Source organism: Electrophorus electricus, chromosome 11 (genome assembly GCF_041902795.1).
Source record: "Electrophorus electricus isolate QZ-2024a chromosome 11, ASM4190279v1, whole genome shotgun sequence".
NCBI classification, from domain to species: domain Eukaryota; kingdom Metazoa; phylum Chordata; class Actinopteri; order Gymnotiformes; family Gymnotidae; genus Electrophorus; species Electrophorus electricus.
The window spans coordinates 24,931,623-24,956,691 of NC_137507.1; the positions used below are offsets into that span (position 1 = coordinate 24,931,623).

A 25,069-nucleotide genomic window follows, 5' to 3' on the forward strand; every position below is an offset into this window, starting at 1 on the left:
CTATATGAGTACATTGCTATTGCATCAGCCCTACAGTTTAATTAGCTTGTGTGTGCTAGTTTTCTATTTTAAGAAGCATTTTCAAAAACACAACTGACGTTAAAAGGCCACATTCTCGAGATTTATTGTATTAAAGCAGCGTCTCGACGGCTTATGGTTTTATGTTGCTACTTGGATTGGTGCTGCTGGTCAAGCATCTAAAAGAAGCACTTTTACCAATTTACACGAGTTTTCATTTAAGACACCGAAAATTATCGTAAACGCACGTGGCCACGCACGTTCACAGTCACTCCATTTGGTTTATTGTTAAGAATCACCAAACGTATTCTCGGAGAACAGTGTATTCTTCAGCGCCGTGTGCTCGACAGAAATGCGAAGCTCTGATGAAGCTTCACTCTCACGCATGTTGCGTTTAGCCTACGCTGCAGTCAGATCTTACTGGTTACCTTTGGAACCGGAGAATAAAGATCTGGAGAAATCGCGCAAGCAGAGTGTCGGGCACGTCACACTGTTTTTTTTCTCTAAACAGCCACACTGTGCGTGTTCCTGCCTTGTCATTTATCCGGGGTCACACACTCCGGACCCTCGGGCTGCAATAAGTCTATATGGGAAGCACCCGTTAAGAAAATCTATTGAGAGGCAGTCACAATACGCGCGGCTTTCACGACTCAGTGAGTCAGTGTAGTTACAGCTGCTCCACTGTCTGTCTCAGTTCCGCAGTGAGTGGCGCGTTGTGCTTTGGGTGAAAAAGTTGAAATCGCAGGTGCTCTCAGTCACAGTCGTGCTCGCATTGTGCAGACGCCACCTTAAGCGCCTTGGATATTTTGAAACGATATAAATGACTTGCATGTTCGCCCGGGAACCACAGCAACCTGAAGCAAAGGAGGGATTGTAGCTGTGCCCGCAGTGTCGAAGTCAAAATGGTGAGTACAGCATTTTCTTAGGGTTTTGTAGATTTCATGTATGTGCACAAGCATAATATGATGCTCACGGCGTTTCGTGGATAAAAGGACACGAAACGAGTAGACGTTTGCGTACAAAATATCTCATTCAGAAGAGCGATGTTGAGTCCAGTTGGAGACGGTTTGTTTAGTAGGGGTCAATATGGTTGGGTTTAATAATTGATAAGCGCGAGGAATGATCATTACAAGCGCACGCACGGAACACTTGGGATTTAGCACAGGTTATGGAGTACCCCATCTCAGGTTAGACCTTTGAAAGGGCAAATGGTGTAGGTCTTTTTTTTTTATCATGAATTCACAGTATGCGTTCATACAGCGAAGGGTAATATTAATGCTCGGTGTATAGAAGCACGCATGTATATAACGCATGTGTCGTTGCAGGCGAACGTTGAGCTGCATGGTTAGCATACTGTTTTCTCACACCCTGACGTATGGATTCACATCCTATAGCTATGTACCTCAAGCAACATAGAGCATTAAAGATGTCTGAACAGAATGTGGCACAGCAAGGTAGGGTATACTGTCGCCCCCACCGCTCAGAACTACAACCCTCCGTCAACGTGAAATAAAAAATGAAGAAGTAGAAGTCCTCACACGTATGTGCTTATCTTTGAGTTCCTGTAGTAATCACTGGGAGAAGCCTTCTTTTAAGTAAATATGTAATGTAAAGTAACTTTGGGATTAGTGGACAGCCGGTAATCATATTTTTAGCCAAAGTAATTAAATGCAGTAATATACTGGTTCTTATCCGGTCCGTATAAGAATTCCTGTACGCGTTTGAAGTTTTAGCTACGCGCCAAAACGTAACGATCGAATTAGCGATCAAGGAATTTTTTGTTCACCATTGCATGATCTATATTTCCTGTCCAGACACTGCAATGGTACATTGATGCAACAGTGAGTCACCACAGGAGGCTCAAGATATCGCTTGCAAACTCAGAGTAGATTCCTCATCACTGTAAATTCTCCCATGAGTGTATAGTCATTTATATAGATATTTATTTAGACATCAAAAAGAGAAACCAGTATTTTCATTGCTAACTAGTTAAACAAGAGGCAGCAAAAAAAGGATTATACAACTATTACATTTTTGCTTAACATTTCACATTTATACTGTGCTGGGGCAAGAGTGTGTGAGGCTAACTGAGGGGCAAAGTTTCTTTATTAGAAGACTTATTGTAAATTTTCTGTTTTGCTAAGTATCCCTCAGAGTAGGAAACAAAGACTTCCGTGTGCTGACTGAGTTAGAAATGAATGAATGAACAGACACCAAAAGCATTCAGCGTGTAATGGCACCAGTTCAACTCCCACCAACCTGCAGCTTCCAGTTGCATAATCTAACTGCAACCATTTGCAGAATGTCGTCATTATCGTTTGTCTGGTGGGTGTGCAGAAGCTAAAGATTGTGATTGTAATTATTATCGGAGGATTCTTTAAAATCATCCAGGTATTTTTTTTAAATTCAATTTTAACCAATCTTTGAAAAAATAAATATTTCAAATATAATCTAATATCATTTGTTCATTTTAACACATTTCTGTTCAAGATAGTTTTACTCTATCACAATTGAATATCCCATATACCTGTTCACATATGGATTGTACCCCATTTAATTATTGAAAAACAAACAAAAAACAATGGATGTATTATCATTCAAAAAATGACAACCAATCCTAATTAGTTATATTTTTCAGTACTTCACCATTTTAGAATCTTTGAGTAATTCCTATTTCACATTCAAATTTATTTGCATATCGCCTTTTTACAACAGGTGTTGTTACAAAGCAGCTTTACAGAAATCTGCTTTACAGAGAATCTGGGCCAAGGCCCTAATGAGCAAGCCAAGCCTGACAGTAGCACAAAAACTCCCTAAAAGCTAGAAGAAGAAAACCTTGCAAGGAATCAAGGCAAAGAAGGGGAATCTATACTCCCCTGGTCCATGCCAGATTAAAAAAATAATACACACCCGATCCTCCCCCAACAACCTCTTATTATTACTATTATTATTATTATTTACATTTATATAGCACCTTTCTCATACATGCTTTACAGACACACACACACACACACACACACACACACACACACACACACACACACACACACAGACACACACACACACACACACACACACACACACACACACACACATACATACATACACACACACACACACCGATGAGACATAAACCTATGGAAGTATACTTAGTTAACAAATAGATTAATTTAAACATTAAGACAAACAAAATTTCATTTTTTATTATTTATTACAAATGAAACAAATATTACTGTTGTCCCAACATTTTCTGCACATGTAGGTATTGATGTGAAATCATGCTTCCTTTGTTTGCATACATGCAGAATGTCTCCTATATATGTACATTTAGAATAAGCCGAAACCTTTTGTTTTTAAGGAAACGAAAAAATCTCCACTCTTTTTAACCGCTTGGAGTACTGTTATTCACTCAGTAGCAGAACCAATCAAAATCTGTATTTCGGATTGGGGTGGAGCAATCCCCCAATGTGTAAAAGTGGAGTGGATGGACTGTGAGCACACTGCCACAGCTAACTTGTCTGGTAGCCCAAATATTTTTGCTCTGTAACACTAATTATATTCTTAGTCACCATTTGTATTATTACACTATGTTATATTTATTAAATGACTGTTACATTGCTTATTGCTGTTACTATATTAAGATAGTATTTGATGTTCTTCACAGACGCAAGTTAGCAGTTAGCTATTTGCATGTAATGCTGAAAGTGAGGATTTGTTTGTCAGTACTGTAGACAATGACACAGATGTGTTTTTTTTCAATCAGAGAAGGAAAAGATGAAGCAGGTCATACATCAGCCTCCCCTGGTGATCTGGACAGACACGTTAGCTGGTTTGTTAGCTAGCTTGCTAATGCTGCAGAGATCAAAGTTTAGTTGTTCACTTATTTTAGTATCAATAAGAACATCACATGTTTTAAACAGAAAAAAAACGTGTTTTCAGCTTATGTGTAGACTTTGTCACTAGAAATCTATTGTAACAATGTGCTGATTAATGTGTTCTCTTTGAGATTTTATAAATATAGCAAACAGAAAAGTCGACACACCACAGGATTTGAATATTTCAAGGTGAGACTCAAGTTAGGACACGTTATAGCATTATAGTGTATGTGCTAAAAGTAATTTTTAATACTCTGCTATGGACAATGAAGGTGTTTTTGTCAGTCAGAGTAAGAGACCACCAGGACAAGATCACAAACACCCACCCACACACCCACCCACCCACATCCACACCCACACATACATACATACACACACACACACACACACACACACACACACACACACACACATACGAAAAGCCATTTTATCTTTCAGTAAACATATTGTCATAGCTAGCTAACTAGTGTGCTAATGTTTGTTTCTTGTCACTTTCTGTCATTTAGCTAGCAAGATACTACGACAGAATGCCTGACAGGATGTCTGTCTTTATTAGCTTAACAATTTTCTTTTTTGTCACCTGAATGAACATAATAGATAGAGTTAACTAGTAACGACGGATAAGTCAACCAACTGAACCAAGGATGCATTGTCGACATCGCTCTGCTATGCCACAGTGTTAGCAATGCACAATGACATAGCAAACAGATTTTCCTACTAGAAATTTGAACCAGACAGTAATTTTTAAATGTCTTACTTCAGTTATTAGACTATGTCTCTGGTGATGTAAAACTGAACATAAGATGATCCCGCCTCAGCCGTTACCATGGGGACGCTGTAGCCCGTACATTTTGCCGCTCATCACATGCTTTTCGTTTTGTAGCTCTAATGACATTATTAGTTTTCTGAGTAATTTGAATGATCAATACTTTGGAATTTTACTACATAAACTGTTAAGTAGCACAGCGGGTATAACTTTGTTTTGACAGTGTTGTACAGTATGCATCGCAGTCATCTATTGACTAGGCCTGTTATTAAAAGCTTGATCACTTGTGTATTTTTCGGCAACATATGTTCATATTTTCTGATCCTAATTATAATCATGCTTTACTGCTTTAATTAAATGTTGTTTACGTGTAAAATAACACATTAGGTTAATCACCACTTACTCCCATTTCTCGTCATTATGTGCTAAAGCAAACAAATTAAATCAGGATGTAACGTTAGCTAGCTTGTGTTGTCCAGTGTACTCGGGAGTTTAACAAATTTGACAAAGATGACAGGAGGCCTGAGAAACAACAGTCAAGTCATTTATTTTAAAATTAGAAATGACAAACTGAAGGAATAAGTGCCTGATATCTACCTAAGCTGATCTTTGACATGAAAAAAAGAAACTTTGAACATAGGATGAAAAGCAATGATATCCATCTGTAGAGTTGCCTAAAATGCTAAAAGGTTGTGAATTCATCTAAACTGAAAGTGTAGCGCAGTGTGTGAAAAACACATGCATGCTCATTCCTTAGGCATAAGACTCTTGGCAATGAATCAGCTGATGGAGTTTTTAGCTTGCAAGTTATTTTCAGATAAACTTTTTTTTAACATTTAAAGTGTAAACACTAATAAAGTTTGTACATTTAGTAAGGCAGTGTTAAACGGATTCCCTTAATCATTTGCCCACGAACCTCTGTGAAGGTCTGGGGACATTGCTGGAGATTTGCTTTGGAAAAAAGCAAAACCAAGGAACAAAAAACTTAGAAAACTTTGCTGTATTAAAAATACTATCGTTGAAAGCAAGTTCAGATTGGGTTACTCAATGCAAACATTTGTGCAAGAGGAGTGGGTATTTCCGAAATAAAATAAATATATATACGTGAGTGTACCTTCAGATAGGCATTATTAGTAAAACACGTGAAGTTTCAAGCTCAGGCCCTCTGGTAAATCTCTTGTTGGATAATAATGTGCAGCCATGACTCACTAACACTGTCAAGTCATTTATTAAGTCGTTGGCATGACTTCATAAGGTGATCTCACTTGTTATCAACTTGATACCCCACTCAGTAATTTAGTTCCTACACTTTATGACCTTATTGCCATGACTTCTTGCCCTTGTTCCCACACGTTAGCAAATGGCTACCACTGGGATGTCACCAGAGAGCCATTACAGCTTACCTTTATGAAACCAAAGGAAAACTTTTCAAGCATGATGAAACATGTTTCTAGATCTCTTAGTACTGGACTTCAAAGTAGTTGAATATGTATTGGTGTGCAGCTTGATGTCTTAATGAAGTAGGAAAATAAGATGTGCCGTGATCATCCTTAATTTTTCCAGATCTCAAGGAACTGCCTTAAGGAATTTAAGCCTTCTGATTCCCCCTCCAAACAACAACTGAGTACCAAACGAGAACTGGAGCTCGAATTTAGAACTCAGTTCACACAATATCCATCCTGTTGCTCCTCATGTAGATTGCTATCGGAACCCCAGTGTTCTGCTAGCTGCCATAAAAAGCTCTTCTGCCATTTGAATGACAGCTGTTAGCAGGGAAACTGCTGACAATAAACAACTCAGAACAGAACCCCAGAACAGAAACTGCTTACTCTGGTTTACCCTCTGTCTTTCTCTTTCTGTGTGTGTGTGTGTGTGTGTGTTTTTTTTGCTTTTTTATTGCACCTGTATGCCCGAAAGGTTCCCACTCCTGTTGGAAACGAGAGGAGAAGAAAAAGAACTCAACATTTGCTAAATCTCTCATGTTATGATTAGCAAGTAGTAGCACTAAGTCCGAATAAAGTGGATGTGCTTAGAGTTACATTTACAAAGGAACGATAAGTTACTCTACTAGGGACAGTGTGTTACTTCTCCTCAGTCAATACCAAACAGGGACATAGAGGAAATACACGGCTGTAATTTCCTGTTGTCTACCTCCATTTCCTGACAAATGTGGTGTCATCTCTGTTGTAGAAGTGTAGATCCCTGCTGACTTTACAGCTCACTCGGAGGGTCCATCGTATTATTTGATAAAGCATCCGAGAGATGAGTTAGAAGTAATTGGATTCAGAGCCCAGGGGCGGGTGAGTGTGTGTGTGTGTGTGTGTGTGTGTGTGTGTGTGTGTATACACTCACATGTGCCTCTGCACTCAAGTTTAGTGTGTTTTTGGGAATGTGATTCTGAGGTCTGGCAGTAAGCGGTGTGAACGGGTAACAACACACAGCCTCAGAAAACAATCAGAGTTGTTTCGTTAGTTGATTTTTATACTCACTACAGCAGGAGATTTTCCTTTCTTTGCAGCGTCTCCACATCATTAAGTCTTCTCTTCCATGCAGGTTCCTGTAAACCCCTGATGGTTCCTATATATTCCAGTGGCTTTGTCAGACCAGCTGCTCCAAAATAATCACTTCTCCCTTGCAGCATTAATAAGAAAACATTACAACACTGCTAACAGAAGGCCAGATTTGTACTGATTTTGATCTGTAATTGTCATAAGCAATACAAATGTTATGTGTTATTCTTTTGACGTTACGAAGACCAGCAGTTTCATATTCTGATCCAGGCATTCTAGGTGTAACAACAGCGAAGCAATGCATGCTCGGATGGCTTGAAGCACAGCTGATGGCAGAGAGCGATGTGCTCCTGACGCTGCGTTTTGTGTGTTTTCAAGGTTCTTTTAGGCTGAGCAGTTGGCTGAGGTTCTGTGGAGGCCTCACCGTGCGTCGGCTTCCTCCCAGGCTTTCCATCTCCCGGCGACCCCAGGGCCAGGATCGCTCTCCAAACACCAGCTGGCAGAATGGCCGTCTCACTGGTCCTCCTCCTCTTCTTAACCTCTCTGGTGAGCGCTGCAGAGGACGCTGGTCATATGGTGTGTGTGTGGGGGGGGGGGGGGGGGGGCGTCAGGGTGGAGGGCGTGTGGATGCTGAGAGCACAGGTGACCGGGTGGTGCTTGCAGGTAGGGGTGGAGAGGAGGGCAGTGGGGCTGCCCAGGTCTACGCGAGCCTCACCGTGCAGTATCGGTCCTCAGAAGGGATATGAAACGAGCACTTGTGTTTCTGATTTGCCAAGATTTTGGGCTGCAGTTGCTGTTAATAGCACTAGAGAAATGTCTAGTGCAAGCTTTTGGAATTTGGCAGCGAATAGAACGAAAACAATTACAATGTTTTGACACATTTGTCAGAAATATATAACAAGCTATGGTTTCGTGTGTGTTCTAAATTCAATTTGGTCTTACTCATTTATGGTTCATAATAGATTTTTATAAACTCCAAATTTAAATTTCTTTAGAAAACATCTGTTTACATTTAAGTCTATTCTAATTGATAATATTAAATAAGATTTGTCATTGAAAATTGCTTTTGGTTTGGCTTGATCTTTATCCAGAACGTCAGCCTGTATTTGCTGTATTTTGTTGTACAGATTAGGTTTGTGTGTAAAACGTGTGTAGTGTATGTAGTCGTATGTAGTCGTTTGTAGTGTGTTTTTGGTGGATTTTGTTTTTTAACATCTTGGTTTATAAGAATTTTTAAGACATGGGGTAATATATTATTTCTTACATATACAACTACCTTTATGTTTTAATACTTTCATCAGACTAATCTTAAGACTATTTTTAACCTCAATAATGACAAATATAAGGTTTTGCTCTTTCAGTTTTTAAAAAAAACCCACTTTTTCATATGCATGCACTCGCGCGCGCGCGCACACACACACACACACACACACACACACACACACACACACACACACACACACACACACACGCACGCACACACACACATACAAAGAGCCATGCTTTTTAACTCTACTAGGTCTACTGTCCTAGTATCCTACTATCCTACTATCCGTAATTGCAACTAAGCAGCCCGGTATATCATTATTTATCTCATGTGATATATTCAGTGCAGAACTGGTCTAATGTTTTGGTCTATGAATAGGTTTGCAGCCTGTGGATTAAGCTAATGCCTTGCAGGCATGTCCACGCAAATGCTGGGTAGGCATCAATCTTCTGCATCTAATTATTGCCAGGAAGGTTCCCTCTTCCCTCCTGAGCTTGCAGGCTGCTTTAATATTAACCATCACTAGTATACAGTCTCGTCAGTATCATAGACAGTGTCCAGATCCTGTTATTGATTGTAGCATAAGAATGATCATTTACTGTTAATATTTTTCTCAGAGTGCTGTGATCTGAAACACGAGGTAAGAGAGTATTTGCAGATCGTTCCAGTCCTTGGTCTGCCACTGTTTTCACTGTTTTTACCTTTTTTATAGTTTTATGCTTTTGAGTTTTGAACAGGTTGGTACTTTTAAATTCCTTTACTGTGCACTGCTGTGATAATGGCGAACCAAATCCAATCATGTTTTCATTACTTTACATTACTACATGTCGCCATTTCACTGTATCATCAGGTTTCCAAGTTTTCCACATTTTAAATCTGTGAATTGCATTCACAGTAAAGCACAGTAGGCAATAACCTTTTATTATTTTACTCCATAGTCAATAATTAACTTTCTAACCTATTACAATCGAAATGAATGCAAATCGATACAGACTTTTGCAGATGTTTTTACATCTGTGACTGAGCATTGCTCAGCCTGCAGTCTACTGTACTGTGCCTTGCTGTGTGTGTTCAGCACAAAAAGGCCACACAGCAATAATAACGAAATCTGATATTATAAATAATATTTACCAGCTGAACCTGTTTTTTGCAGGGCTATATGAGCTTTGTGCGAAGCATGATTTTACGTGCATTAGCATCTGCTTCATTCGGCCAGACCAGTTGAAAGGCTCCAAGGGAGTTGTGAAGTTCCACCAAAGCCTTTGAAACACATGTGGTAGCTGAACTTCACGGGGTGCAGACGTTGTGGAGGTCCTACGATATTATAACAACAATGCTGTCACTGCTAACAGCAACTCCACTTATGAATGTAAAATTAGAAGCCTGTCTTAGAAGGGCCGGATTCAGGAGGGAGCCGTGACGCTCTCTGTCGCTCCGTTGCAGACGCAGCCCGCATGGTCCGAAATCTCCAACAACTGCGTGATCAAGCGCGAGCAGGAGAGATGCATGGAGAGAATCGCGCTGCACGACCCCACACAGGACTACGAGTTCGGTGAGTCACGGGGAGAGGCGTCCACGGCTGTCTCGCCACCCTCCGTCTTGGCTCCACGTCGGTGCATCGCCATCTCTGTGAGAGGCATCGCCCCTCCTACTGCCTCCCAAGTGCATCGAGTACATCCCTGGCAATACGTGTCATCCAAATCATCTGCGTCCCCCCACACACGCACATGTGCATGCATGTTCTTATTCGAGTCTTGTATTTATCAGCAGTAAACAGGAAGTGAGGCCTATGACACCTGGCAGCAATTACAGTGGCAGAGATGGGAAAGTGGTTACGTCTGAGGCCGCCTGAGCACTCACACTTAGAGAGAGAGAAAGACGGAGGGGAGGAGAGAGAGAGAGAGAGGGATAGACAGGGAGAGGCAAAGAGAGAGACAAACGGAGAAAGTGAGGCAGAGAGAGCGCAAAAGAGGCAGAGAGAGAGCAAGGGAGAGAGACAGCGAGAGAGAGCAAAACTATGACTCATAGCTTTGGCGCCCACAAGGCCGCTCTAGATAATTCTGACTGTTTAGAGCACAAAATAATAGATTTTAAAGGGATAAAACAGCGTGAGCTTCAACCAATTAGTCATTGTGTGTGTGTATGTTTTCTAAACTGTGTATTCACGTTGCTGGAAAGGCACATTGAAGTTTTAGCAGGTGTTTTAAGAAGCTGTTTGTTATGTATGTAATGTTAGTCAACAGTACAAGATGGTGGATTAGAATAATCAAAGCCGTATTCCTTATTACATCTGGTGCATGGTTATTTATGCTGAGTTTCTTTTCCTTGTCATTTGAGGGGTTAGAGTCGTAAATGTCACTTTTTTGCATGCCGACTTACCTGAGTCATCTTTACAGTTCCTGAAGGATTTTCTTCTGCTTTGCTGCTATCTAACAAAATAGGCATGTTAAAATCAGTTTTTCAAATGCAGTAAAATAACAAAAGTCCCAAAGTCTTTTTCCTGATCTGTGTAACTGAGACCAGATGTTTTCCAATAGAAATCCCTGATGTACAGTGTCTATGCAGAACATACAATGTATCAACTTTGTTTCCTTAAAATAGTTTCCCATTTCTTTAAACTAGAACTTCTGGAATTCAGATGAAGGAATCTTTCAGCTAGAAATAAAGCAGCAATGCTTGCTAGAGAGAGAGGGAGAGCGAGAACTCTGCCTGTTGATTCACCCTTTCATTAAAGGAGAAACAGAATGGACTCCCACTACAGTCCATTATGAAAATCAGTATAGACCAGCAGAACCCTGAACCAGGCCTTATTACTGTCTTTTGCTGTCGCGCGACCGTCTCGCGCTGACCGGAGAGGGGACAGCATGCTGGCGGCGGCACCTAGCCGGGATATTAAAGCTCACAGTACAGGACGCGCAAGGGGTCATTATTTGAAGAGGACCAGTGAGGCTGCCTGTGTGCTCCTGAGATGAACAGCCATACTCGGAGGTGGGAGGCTGCATTCCTGTGACTCATGACCGGAAGCTTCCTTCTGGAGCACGTTCCCATAGACCCATTTCGATTTCAGATGAGTGGAGAAACATGTATTTGCATTGGGGTTGAGGAGTATCTATGTAGAAAATTACTGGGCATTTGTTTAGGCCCTCCGGGAATGTTTTCAGCACCCAGAATAAACGGTGCCAAGCACAAATGAATTAAGCATTTTAAGCCTCTGTTTTACCCCAGACATTGTACCGTCATGCATTCAAATCCAAGAAATCAATTTCTCTACATCTTGACGGGTGATCGATCCCAGAACCCAGTGGATCAATGGGATCTATAGAAGCGCTGCTGTCTTTGTAAGTCATGCCCCCACCACTGCGGTTTCAAACCCACAATTCATTTAGAGCCCACCTAACATGGTTCTGGCTCATGCACGTAGACGATGCATCTATCTCAGTTGAATCGGCAGTGCCCAGGCAGGGAGGCTGTGGCACACCGTCGACTCCGCCTGCTCCATCTCCCCCTGCCAGTTTAGGCTTCTCTTATTTGCCCTTTAAGAGGTAATTGGCTTTGTGTCCAGCCTGCCAGACAGAGCAAAAACAGATTAGAGGGCAGGAGGGTAGGTGGGGGAGGAGAGGGTAGGTTTTTTTTTGGGGGGGGGGGGGGCAGTGTGTGCCACCAGGCAGACAAAAACCAATCTAGTGCTCTCTGTGTCCTCCACCCAATTACACCATCCTCTCAGTGCACAGGCAGGCAGGCAGAAAGAGAGAGAGAAAGAGAGAAAGGGAGAGAGGGAGAGGGGGAGGGAGGCTTGCATGTGTGCTGGCCAGCCGAAGCGTAGGACTGATTTCATGACTGGAGTTCATCAGGCAGGCAGCCAGGGGAACTATGAATTGCCTCCTCCGCCCGCTGACTCTAGCAGGACTTTACTGGCTGGCCTCCATGCTTTGTGTTACACAAGCTGATGTTATTCTGCTTCTTGATGTTGGAAAGGTTGTCCATCTGGAGCCAATCGCCTTAATCACCGAAACAACACCAGCGGGGATCTGTGGGATGACTTTGAAAAAAAAAAGATCTTGTCATGATCTTTTGTTTTTATTTGTTTGTTAATGGCGGTTGAGGGAGGGGATCAAGATGTTTTTACATGTCAAATACCAGACCATATTGCAGCCTCCCCCACTATACACAGACTTGCCTGTACATCCTCTGCCTTCTTATTCTAAAATATGATGATCTCCTAAATCTCTTAAATCAGAGGCTTTGCACTCTAGTGGTTTTGTTGCTTGCTCTCTGTTCCTCATTTCGTCCCGGCAGTGAGCTACAGGATGCAGTGCATCTGTCCCCATGTAATCCTGGGATTGTCTGCACCCCGCCGTGCTTCCAGAGCGAGGATGACCATTGTAATTTGTCAAGGGAAGGTGGGGGAGTCAATTCCGGTCCCACATCAAGGCGACAGTGCCGTGAACATAACGCAATGTTTCGCTGTTGGTCATCTCTGTCCCTGCTCCAGGGATGACTCAGGAGGGGGAAGCGTGAATGGAGTGTTGACTCGTAGTGCCCCCTGTTGGTCTGGGTGGCTGGGGAGGTGGTGGTCATTGATTATGAAAGTGCTGAGCTGAGATGGATGGAAACAGAGGCATCACTGTCAAGGTTTTTGTTGAGCCCTGCAGCAGTTCTTTGCGGCTTTCTTTGTCCTTTTGTTTCGCTGCTGAGCAAGAGCTAAAAATCTCCATTTAGGCCACATGCACCCTTTTGCGGCCCCTTCTTAAAGGAAATAATATCTCTTTTTATGTGAAATTGCTGATAGCTTCCTGTAAGGTGCACCAGTGCTTACTGTTGCATTCCACAGGCTGCGCTTGGGAATGGGATAACCTGACGTGTTGGCAGGCTGCCAGCGTGGGAACGATAGTGGTGGTCAGCTGCCCCAAGCTCTTCGAGTTCATGGCTCCTGAGGAGAGTGAGTGATTTTTATATGTAGCGCATGTTCAGAATGCATACAGAAGCTTCTGTGCTTAACAAGCTAGTCGAGTGGATAGTAAGTATCTTGACAGTGATTGCTTTCTGATTGGTTGATTGGTTTTCAGGCCTTGGCAGGATCAGCAGGAACTGCACAGAGAATGGCTGGTCTGAACCGTACCCGCATTACGTGGACGCATGTCTGTCTGATGAGAACGCCACCACTCCAGTGCGTGCCATCGCATGAAGCACTTACTACTGCTCACTTGTTAAAAGCTGCACAAAGTGTGACATTTGTGCCACTGTTGCACCAAATGCAATTGCTTTGCTGTTAATGTGCTACTTCATGTTCCTACAGGATATGTACTATGCGTCGGTGAAGGCCCTGTACACAGTGGGCTACAGCACCTCTCTGGTGTCCCTCACCACAGCCATGGTCATTCTTTGCAGGTTCAGGTCAGTCCAGATACAGACAGGGCCCAGTGATTGCACACCGAGAGTGAGTGAGGAAACCCAACCAGGGGTCAGGCTCGCTGCAGCACCTACCCTCCTCCAGATTCCTAAATCGGATTTCATCAGGGTCCTAAAACCCCCCCCTCCCCCAAAGTGATTCTGATTTGATTCTCTTCACTGTAGCTGCAGCTGTAATGAAATGGGCTCTGACTCCTGGGGATGGTTGGAGCTGAGGGTGGGGTGGAGCTGAGGGTGGAGCTGAGGGTGGGGTGGGGTGGGGTGTGGAGTTGCGTAACTGCTGTTAGCCTTCTCCACTCCTGCCTCTCGTGAGTGTGTACGGTAGCAGCACGCTCATTCCTTTGTGGCTCTGACAGGAAGCTGCACTGTACCCGGAACTTCATCCACATGAACCTGTTTGTGTCGTTCATCCTGCGAGCCATCTCCGTCTTCATTAAGGACGGCGTGCTGTATGCTGAGGAGGACAGCGACCACTGCTTTGTCCACACCGTAAGACCTGTTGTTGTTGTTGTTGTTGTTTTGGTTTTTTTTTTTTTTGTTTTTTTGCATCTTTATTGTATAGATTTTAGGAATTGAACCAAAGCTATCAAGAGCAACTTTTAGCAAAATCCATAGCAGGCAATGTTATTTAAATAATTAGCCATCACACAGAATTTGATCAGAAAGAGAGGTTGTGGGAGTCCCCAGTGGACCCAAGAGTATATAGCACTAGTTACCATTTTGCTGTGTTAAAACCCTCTTCACCTCCTCATAATACTGAATTTAATATGCTGAATATTCCTTTAGAGCCCAAACACAATTAATCCTATGTAAATTAAATGCTGAATCTGAATGTGAATGTGTGTGCTTTAGTTCCATTTGTATCAGAAAGACATAGGCTAATACTTGCTAAAATCATCCGAGTTCAGGCTTTCACCCCATAGCCAGCAGCAACATATCCTGTTTGCCCCTTCCTATGTTTGACAAATAGCCGTAATTATCAGTGTGGCAGTGGGGTTCAGCAAGCCACAGAAATATTCCATTAGTAGTCCATTAACATATCAATACCTGCTCAACTGTGCCCATGCTCGTTATACACCTGGCTGTGGGATGTCTGCCAGCCAATCAGAGGCCATTCTGATGACATCACATCTAATTGGATCAGGGAGTAATTAATGACCGTGGTAAAGGACATCGCTGCCCTGGTAGTGGGTGCGTTCCTTTGCAAGTGAACAGGATATATTGTGTTAAACATACACACAAAAGCACGCCCTGAAACACTAGCTATTTGCAATCTTTACTAAGAATGAACCTACTGAAATCCTACAGATTGTAGGTACAAAAGGGTCATGCGTTAGTTGACATGAATGTGAATCTTACCGTAAGATTCAAAATAGTTTTTGATTGACGTGATGTGTTATTTTTGCCAGGTGGCTTGTAAAGCTGTGATGGTGTTCTTTCACTACTGCGTCATGTCAAACTACTTCTGGCTCTTCATTGAGGGCCTGTACCTCTTCACTCTGCTAGTGGAAACCTTCTTCCCAGAGAGGAGATACTTCTACTGGTACACCATCATCGGCTGGGGTAGGTCTTAATAGGTGATTTAAGATGGAGTTAGATATATATCTATATATATATATAGTTGTTGTAATAGACATGGCTTAGGGAGGGTCCTAAGTAATGTTAAATAGATTTGCACAGCTGTCTGGTCAACCATTTTTATTGTCTTTGCAATTAGGACAAAATATATATATATTTGATAAAAATATAATATTGCAAATATACAGATGCATATTGCCTTGCAGTATAGCCACCTACGCTTGTGAATCCTTAATACAAGATTTGCTTGCATGGCTTTGACCAAAATTCTTCATTTGTTGGATCATCTGAATACTTTCATCACCAATTTGCTGTGAACACCTGTCTAGATGGTCTAAGAATGGATGCTCATAGCTGGATGCTCATAGCACACATTATTATACTACTGCAATTATAATAGTATTATACCTATATTAATGCAATTCATTAGTAAATTAAATTAACACCCACCCCACCCCCAAAAAAGACTTTTCGTCTGTCTTTTAGGAACCCCAACCATTTGTGTGACTATATGGGCTGTTCTGCGGCTGAATTTTGATGACTCCGGGTATGTTTCAGTGACACTAAGAAAGTGCCAAATTTAATCAGAAAGAAATATCCGTTCTGCCTATTAGTTCAGCCCTTTAAGGTGAATTCAGATCAGTGTGGCCGGCCCTATCCCCTGGGGAAAAGACGGGCCTATATGTAAATGACAAATATACGGCTTAGCACTTCTTCAATTTGCATTGATTTTCTTCTACTGCCGCAGCTGCTGGGATATGAATGACAACACTGCCCTCTGGTGGGTCATCAAAGGACCTGTCGTTGCTTCTATTATGGTAAGACAATTATTTATAGTGTTAAACAGTATTGCATAATATTAAAGAAAAGGAAAATTGAAGATACAATACCTTGAGAATATTCTAGTTTGCTAGATTCACTGCATCATAAGATGGATTCAAAATTAAGAGTGTATAGAGCTGAGTTTGCCTCTGAGATTGATTTTGCTGTCCTAGACTATAGCCACAACAACATGTAACCATAAATAGTGTGATAAATCCCTCCTGTTTTGTACCTCACCTCGTCAGATTAACTTTGTACTCTTCATCGGGATCATCATCATCCTTGTCCAGAAGTTGCAGTCTCCAGATGTCGGAGGGAACGAGTCCAGCATTTACCTGTGAGTTAGCCTGTTTTGATCACCATGGAAACCCATCTTACATACATACACACACACAGACACATACACACAGAGCTCTGACATACCTGATTGGTCGATCGACAGCACACCTGTGGTTCATTAGGCTCTGAAGGTTTGATTGGTGTATTACAGATGAATGGACAGTCTATACTGCAGCTATAGTAGCCACAGAATGCTTTGTAGCCTTGTGAAAGGGACGTGATGTCTGCAGGTGTCTTCCTTGACAATTAAGAACTGTTCAGCTTCACTGATTGAGAGTGGTTGTAAGTTTTAGTTTGGCATGTAGTTGTAGATGTTGGGTGGCTCTGATTTTATACACATGGTTAGAAGGAGATGTGTTTTATGCTTTAGCAAGGGAATGTCACTGTCTGGGAGTATTATTAGTTTTGTAATTTTGAACTCAGCTTCAATTTAGGACTTAACCGGGACACAGATGCATTTACAATAATTATTTATTTAGCATTGCAATTCAACTCAGATTTTTTGGTCTATTACATTGCCTAACACTACCTACAAAAAAGTGTGCACATTTTTATGTGCATATGAACGTGTGTGTTTGTGTCTTTAGCCAGATTCATCGCAGCTAAAATTTGAGTGTGTGTGTGTTTCTGCATGCATGTGTGCATACACTCAGAACTGTTTGAATGCATGTATGGGAATGTGTGTGTGTGTGTGTGTGTGTGAGTGTGTGCTGTCCTAAAGAGGTGTTTGTTGTGTTGTCTTTGTCGTGTTTAGCAGCTGTGCACAGAAATGCTTCAGTGAGCCCACACAAGCTGCCCAGCATTCGTGCAGGATGTCAGAACTTTCAACCATCACCCTGTAAGTGTGTGTGGATGTGCGCAGCAGAGCGCGCGTGTGTGTGTGTGTGTGTTGGTTTTCACTACTATAAGTCTGAACATTTGTGTGGTGGTGTGAATGTGGTGTTCATCATCACATTGTCGTGTCATTGTTGTCTACCTAAATAGGCCAAATAACGAAACTCTTGTGGTCATTTAAGGGTCATCTCAATCCAACTTCAATTTGGGTAGAACAACTCGATGCCATGTGTGCTGATTAATGGGACCTGCTGCATATCTAGCAACCCACACTATACCAGTGCCTCAGGTGACAGGCTAGTGTGACATTGCGGTATGTTTCCCGTTATCACGGCGGCACGGTGGAAAACCCCCGTCAGCCGCGTGTTCTGCAGCGCTCCGTCATGGCACCGTCGCCAGGTTGTGGCCCGGTTGGCCTGAGCCCGCGAGGGGACTGATGGGCTCAGCCCTGTGCTGTGTGTTGGCAGGAGGTTGGCCCGCTCTACTCTGCTGCTTATTCCCCTATTTGGGATCCACTACACTGTGTTCGCCTTCTCGCCCGAAGACGTCAGCAAGAGGGAGAGGCTGGTGTTCGAGCTTGGCCTTGGCTCGTTCCAGGTGAACCACGCACATTCTAACTCAAAAACCAAAAATAAATAAATAAGACACAACTTTTGTTCTGTATTTTTTTTTTTTGGTTTAGCCTCATCTCCATTTTTATGTTTCTTTTTTATTTTTCACTTTATTTCATAGTTCTCTCATAAAGAAATAATGACAAATATATCTGAATACTGTAATTAATTATGCATAAAAGGTAGTTAGTTCTATGCAAATGAGATTGTGTTAATTGGTGCTAATTGGTTTATCTTGGCTTCTGTTCATTATAAGCCTTATTTGGGTTTTTGGAAGACAACACATGTCTGCACTGGTCCTATAAAAAGTGCTATTTCTGATTCCCGTTATTTACTACAAAGTGTATCTCACGGTCGTGCTATGCAGTGGTGGGAATTGGGCCACATTTTAACACTGCAGCCCTTCTTACTGCTCTGAGATCAGCAGAAGTGTTATCACTGACCACAATGGTCACTGGTTAACCACATTCTCCCTCTAATTCTCTCTAGGGATTTGTGGTGGCTGTACTGTATTGTTTCTTGAACGGAGAGGTAAGCCTCTTTGCTCTGATATTCCGTCTGTGTCTGTTGTCTGTAAAGTCGAAGGAATGGTTTGACAGATAATCAGATTTACACAATTTTTCCCAAATGGAGTTAATCAGCCAAGATGTGTTTGGTCTGACATATGATTTTGTTTTATTGTGCATTGGAGCAAAGAAGCAAACGTCATGGATTTACAAGGAATACTTTTTGTAAATCCATACCCAAAGATTGTCACACAGTTGTCTCAAACTGACTAAAAAGTGATCACTGCGTGCTGGATATCTCTGCTGAATATTTCCCTTGCAAATAGATTTTTCATGGCCAAAGGACAGAGTCAGCACAGACCAGCAACAGCGGAGTGTCTGCAAAAATGTGATCTCCAAGACCACTGCAGGAGTTTCTTGTTCTGTTATTACATACCAGAATGCTGCACTTCAGTGTGGGAGGTTTATTGATTTACGATGCAACATCAGATGTCATTTACAGCTGCCTGTTTCACAGCCAGCAAGCCTGAACTAGTACTCTGTGAACAAACTGACTATTTGGTCAGAAAGTCTATAATTACACTGAAATCTGAAAGTTATGCAGGTAATACTATAGTTCCATTTTGAATGTAATTTAGTAAATTAGCCTAATATACCTGGTATTGTATTTGTTTATTTACAAATTAGATTACTTACCTGTGTGTTTAGAAATGTTTTTGTAAGATTTGGGCATTTATGTGCAAAGTTCCTAATGAGAAACTTCCATTAAATAACTACATTAATGCCATAGTATCACTGCAAGACTGAAGGGGCAGACATGTCTGGTCTGATTGGCTACATTTGGGGGTTAATTACAGATTATGTAAATTTCTTTGTGTGTGTGTTTGTAACATTTCCTTTAAATGTGGTTAGATCTTATACTAAACCTTTCTTGTACACAAAGCTTTGGTTTCAATGTCATTAAGGCCCAAATCTTAATATTTTTACTGAATGCAAATGGATCCTAAAAATCATTCTTTCAGCGAGTGTAGAATTGCTATTACCCCCCCCCCCCCCCCCCCAAACAGAGCTGAGAATTTTTAGGAAGGATAGAAAGCAAAGGAAGAATGAGCAAGTACAATCAGGGCAGGTGGGAGAGAGCGTGCACCCTTACAGCTGAGTCCATTAAAAAAATGACCTCTTCAAGTTTCTGCCTGAAGGTGCAGTCGGAGATCAAGAGGAAATGGCGCAGCTGGACGGTGAACAGGTACTTTGCTGTGGACCTGAAGCAGCAGCGCCACCCTTCGCTAGCGAGCAGTGGTGCGAACGGAGGCACGCAACTCTCCATCCTGAGCAAGAGCAGCTCGCAGATCCGAATGACCAGCCCCCAGGCCGAGAGTGCCAACCTCAGCCTACCCACCTGAACGCCTGATTGGTCCTGGCCGATGCAGCTCCTCCCCCTTCACGCACCGACCCCTGAAGACCACACCGCCCGTTGAACCAGCGCCAGTTGGGAAAGAGTTGGCCTCTAAAGTGGCTCCTTCATTATCTAGCTCTATCAAGTTAAGAAAGAAATCACTAATTATGATGCTTAAAATAAGAATGTTTTATAGATGATGATGATGATGATGATTATTATTATTATTATTATTATTGGTCAAATGCTATGTGTAATTAAAAAGTCTCGACTTTTTGAGGTATTATTTTTATCAAGGAGAGATATGTGGAGTCAAAACAGTTTATGTGCACAAGCTTTAAAACAACACCAGTGCCATTCAGTTTTAGAAAACCTCCACCCTACTGCACTTAGAAAATGTTATTTGAAGGCAGTGAACTCTGTTGTATTTAGTGAGTAATATTTTCAGCCTTTTCATTCGCAGTAATAGCCAATCAGAGTGGATGGGCAGAGCACATCAGACTACCCTTAATCTAGTTTAATGTGACTTGAAACTAAGGTGCATTTTTGGAGAACCACTGAGAACCACTTCTGCACCTGGGGGCTACACTGGAGGCTACATTAGCAGTCTCATGATACGATAGCTTTTATTTGTGGAACACTACAGTGAGTTTAGATATAAGAAAGTATACATTTTTCAATACAAATCCCTCTAAAAATGTCTTTTTTTTCCTCGGTCAGCTTGAAATATCAACATCTACATGTGAACATGTGAAAATATATAAATGACAAGGTTCTACAAAGAGGAAGGTTTACACAGAGACAGAATATCTATATAATATTTAGTGTTTCTGCCATTGTTCAACTGTAAGTGCCAAAATATGATTATTTTAAATTTGTCCAATCTTCAGTGCTTATTAAAGTGACATATAAAGGAAATCATATATATTTAGCATCGCTTGTATAAATGCCTAAGTAATTAAATATCCATCTCTATATAGAGGTTGTAAGATGTATTTTTTTACAATCAGCCGCAAGTACAGAGTATGTCAAGACTCGTGAATTAGTAACTAAATACACATACATTTAATTTTTGTTTAAATGTAATCATATATTTTGTTGGTATGTTTTTTTTAAGGTCAGTAATGGGAGTGTGATTCTGTAGTAATGGAAATGCTAGAAAAATTCCATTTAAACTTATCCATTTAATATATACATTTAAACTTAGCTAAGGGTGAAGCTGAAAAATTTCAAAACAAAGTTGAGAGGCATATTGTCACTAATGGTTTTCAAACAACAATTATATCAAAGAAAAATTCTGTTACATTACAAAATGCATCTTGTCTTGTGCTTCATACGAAGTTCTATGAGTTCTTTTAGGTAAACACTGAATAACATATTATGAAGGAGGCCCTAAAACATTATCTTTCATGTTTTTACCAACTCATTAAAGTGCCTGTTGGTAAAATAAATAAATAATGTATATCATAGTACATAAAATTGCATCAGACTAATTTTTAACTTTGACAAAAAATTGTATGTAACAGATGTACTACTGATGTCTTTAGGTTAAAATATCTTCAGATATTAATATTCTGTTGTATTAATAATTACTTTAGATGCCTCTAAGGCACGATGTACTGTGACCACTTTCAATTGCAAATGAATTTTAGGGCTAAAATGTCAAATGTCTCATCTGAAAGAAAGATACGAGTGAGAGAATTAATTCTCAAACCCTTTACAAAATAAGATTTGATGTCAACCCATTCACTTAACCAAAACTCTACTGACAATCATATTTGTCTTTTCTTTCTTTTTTGTGTATTTATTTAAATTAATTGATTTAGACATGTATTTTTCATGGGAGATGTAAACATACAATGTTTGCTAAAGGAACGATGATTCATCTTTAATGTATTTTGTGTGTATTTAAGTCTTTCTTTTGTTCTTTCAGTAATGAGGTTGCAACCTCTGATGTCAAAACAAAAAGATGTAGATGTAGAACATTAGCATAGCAGTACTGCTCATTGGTATGTGAATTTGAACTTTGTTTAATGTCATGTGCAGTATGTATGTGCTTTTACCACAGGTGCTAGTGGATCATTCAGGTTTAGGCTGAGGTGGCTGCTGATCTTTTGTGGCAAAGTGTTTGATGCGTTTCAGTGATTGTTCTGTATGTGCTTCATGTAACTTCTCATTTGTTCTAATCTGTGCAAATATCCATGTCAGTTGACCAGGTGCATACAGTGGCAGATGTGTATAATATTTCTCCACCCACAGCAAATTACTGCTTTGTTTGGTCTCATAATGGAGAGAAATTCTTCAAAACCATAATTGACAATGATGTGATTTTAAATTCGTAGTTCAGCATAACTCTCCAACAATATGGTGTATGGGATTTAGGACACCATGTTACAAATCAGCATATCTGTGTTGGAGAACTGTACAACTAGTTGTTGTTGTTGAGCAATTGTACAACTGTAGTGTTCAGTATTGCCTTCCATTGGAGGTTCCATTGGAGCAGAACTTAAAGTATGTTACTTGCAACACATAAGGAGTATATACAGGGAGCAGAGCAGGTCAGATGTAAGTCACTGAATTCCTGTTTACCAAAATGACCTTCAGAACTTTTTGTGTAGTGAGAAATGTATTCGCGAGAGAGGAGACTGCCTCCTGAGATTGACTAAAGACATTATTCGCCTGCATGAAGAAAAAAAAAACTTCTGCTTTCTATGTTCTTGACACCAGCTGTCTTTCTGAGTGAGCACTCTCAGAAGGTATCGACCATGTCTCAAAGCTGTTATAAACCAGTGCCAGCTGTTGAATAGTGTGTGTGATGCATATGCCTGCCACTAGGTGGTGTTGTGTTTTTCTCTATCATTGTGCTGGCCATGTAGAGGCAGAAGTATTGTGGGAGCATTTGGCTGGCAAGAATGAACTCTAAGCGGACTCTGTCTCTACACAGGCTTAAATTGATTCATTGTAGAACTGACTAGTGGACTAGTTGTACTGTGGACTCTTTGAACCCTGAATGTATTACATGAAAAAGTATCATACTAAGCTTTGTGGATCATTGCCTGTCCTTTTTTCATTACTGTTTTAGCCTAATGTCCAGACAAAGTCCTTGTTGAACTTTTTTTTTTCTACGTTCCATGGTTGATAAAACAACTCTGGTATTTCTAGTGTTTGTGCCAACTTTTTGTATTTATATGTGAATTTCTACCGTCTGTTATGGAGTATTGAAATGTTGGAGTACTGAGTGAGTGAATGAAAGAGAGAGAGAGAGAGAGAGAGATGAATTCTATAAGGAGGAAAAGATGGGCTCCTGAAAAAGGTCTGCTGTTCATGAATTTGGGCAAAAGTAACACATTAAACGTCAATTCAACGTACATTCAGAGCAGGGACACTGACAGTCTATCATTCTTTGAGAATATATATTTATTTCTTTGTAAAAGTGCCAAAATATTCAATAAATAGGTGAATTAATGATGGATCTTATGTCACAGACCTATTTTTACATTACGACTCATACACACACATACATATTACAGCCCTGCACTTCTGAATTCAAAGGGAGGATTTGCAACCGTTTTACAAGGACAGAATTTATATTCTAAGAAGTTCTTATTCAATGAATTAGTGCATTCTAATTTTAGCATACATTAGTTTGACATTGAACTCGATGTTATAAAACATTTTGTTTAGGTATGATAATCTATAAAGACAAACTTGTTAACAGTCCATAATTGCTACACACTGAATGATCACAATTTATATTTTGAACTTATAAATTGGGTTTGCAGAATATTTTTTTCTCAGACAGCAATTTTCTCTAATAATAATATCTTAACCCTAACAATTCTAATAAAACACCATAATATCCTATAACAAAGTGAAAAATGCTCTTATATCCTTAGAGGGCCATGAAAGATGCAGAAACAAAAGACAAGTGAATATCTCCAAATGTCTTCGGTAAACTGAAAACTGGACACTTTAGACATGTCAGCCTTTTACACATGTTGGCCTATTGTGTACCTTACACGAACAACTGCCAAGTTCTAAGCAGACTGATCTATGCTACAATTCTGGCAATAATATTACCCTGACAGTACACCACATACACCACATGTAGCCTACGTGTATATGACATATTTTAGTGCCCAAATACCCTCTTCCCTGTGTTCCTTGTACACAGTGTGGTGTGCTTGTCACATCAATGATGGCTACACTTGTCTACAACTGGGAGCACAACCTGCAATGGTGTTTTGCAGGAATGGGATGCTTTCAAACCTTTGAATATCAACTATGATACAGACTTCAAAAGAACATTTGCAACATTAATCAATGCATGAGACTGAAGTGGACAGTAGAGCTTGAGATGCATTTAGCCTCTAATAGTGGTGTATTGTGGGACATTAATGGGGACATGAATTAACTGGGCTTAGACCTACCCATACATGTTTGAAACGCACAATCCATTTGTGTATTTGGGATAATAATTAGTGTGTGGCTTTATGAAAATCAAATATCTAACAGAATCTGGTGTCTAAAAGAGCATTATAAATTGCTTTAGATTTGTTTAAACACTGTAGGATTCTTTGGTTGAGAATATTTGAAGCAGGTCTCTCACCTAATGTGCCTCTTGATGCTTTTTAAAACTTTTTTGCTATTCAGTAGTCCTTTGGCTATAGTTTGGTTGTTGTCTTCTAGTTGCTGTGATAAAAAGGGCTAGCCGTAGAGCCATATAACTTCCATTGCATCCTGCACTTAACCCTCCCAAAACTGGAAACACCTGCTCCCTGTGATGGCTTGGGCTTTGTTAGACCCACCCGCTTTGGTGTTACTCCATGCGGATCCACCCCCCCGCCCCATGTGCAGCAGCACCTTCGGCAGCTCCTCACTCACTAGATTGTGTCTAAGCCACTCCCACTCGCTGGGCCCTGGCCATGCCTCCTCATACCACTGTGTTGCCAGCAGAGCAAATGGCCTCCAGAGGCTCCGCCCTCTCCAGCGTAGTGATCTGCGTAACAGTAATGTGGCGCCTCTTGCCGGGACTCAGGTGACTCTGCGTCCGCCACTTTCGCACACCCCGTCTCAGCTCCATCTGCACCTGGTACGGGTTGGCAGGGGGTGGGCGAGGGGCACATGGCTAGCACACA

The 25,069-nt window shown here is 41.0% G+C and overlaps 2 protein-coding genes across 7 annotated transcripts in view; one reads left to right on the forward strand and one right to left on the reverse strand.

Annotated features, from left to right (window-relative positions):
* Nucleotides 1-464: 464 nt before the first annotated feature.
* Nucleotides 465-23,401, forward strand: adcyap1r1a (adenylate cyclase activating polypeptide 1a (pituitary) receptor type I). 6 transcript variants are annotated; one of them, XM_027021197.3, is made up of 15 exons: nt 465-923; nt 7,548-7,715; nt 9,880-9,988; nt 13,268-13,375; nt 13,503-13,603; nt 13,733-13,830; nt 14,202-14,334; nt 15,255-15,408; nt 15,910-15,970; nt 16,172-16,241; nt 16,491-16,582; nt 17,342-17,422; nt 17,886-18,015; nt 18,519-18,560; nt 19,722-23,401. In XM_027021197.3, exons 2-15 carry the CDS (start codon nt 7,674-7,676, stop codon nt 19,944-19,946), a joined length of 1,446 nt encoding a protein of 481 aa, XP_026876998.2. In that variant the 5' UTR covers nt 465-923; nt 7,548-7,673; the 3' UTR covers nt 19,947-23,401. The 6 variants fall into 6 exon arrangements, with proteins under 6 accessions (XP_026876998.2, XP_026877002.2, XP_026876997.2 ...); XM_027021196.3 differs by having other exon boundaries at nt 467-923; nt 17,339-17,422; XM_027021199.3 differs by having other exon boundaries at nt 467-923; nt 19,735-23,401.
* Nucleotides 23,402-23,542: 141 nt separating this feature from the next.
* Nucleotides 23,543-25,069, reverse strand: part of ghrhra (growth hormone releasing hormone receptor a) — a 35,809-nt gene continuing 34,282 nt past the window's right edge. The window contains exon 14 of the mRNA XM_035528058.2: nt 23,543-25,020. Within this exon, the coding sequence (XP_035383951.2) occupies nt 24,865-25,020 (156 nt within the window). The 3' untranslated portion in view covers nt 23,543-24,864. The remainder of the gene's footprint in view (nt 25,021-25,069) is intronic.

Excerpts from the sequence above, each read along its gene's own strand:
- adcyap1r1a (XM_027021196.3), top strand. The coding sequence starts at position 7,674 with ATGGCCGTCTCACTGGTCCTCCTCCTCTTCTTAACCTCTCTG. Across the intron at positions 14,335-15,254 it reads ACCACTGCTTTGTCCACACC|GTGGCTTGTAAAGCTGTGAT; the intron begins GTAAGACCTGTT and ends TATTTTTGCCAG. Across the intron at positions 18,016-18,518 it reads TTGGCCTTGGCTCGTTCCAG|GGATTTGTGGTGGCTGTACT; the intron begins GTGAACCACGCA and ends AATTCTCTCTAG.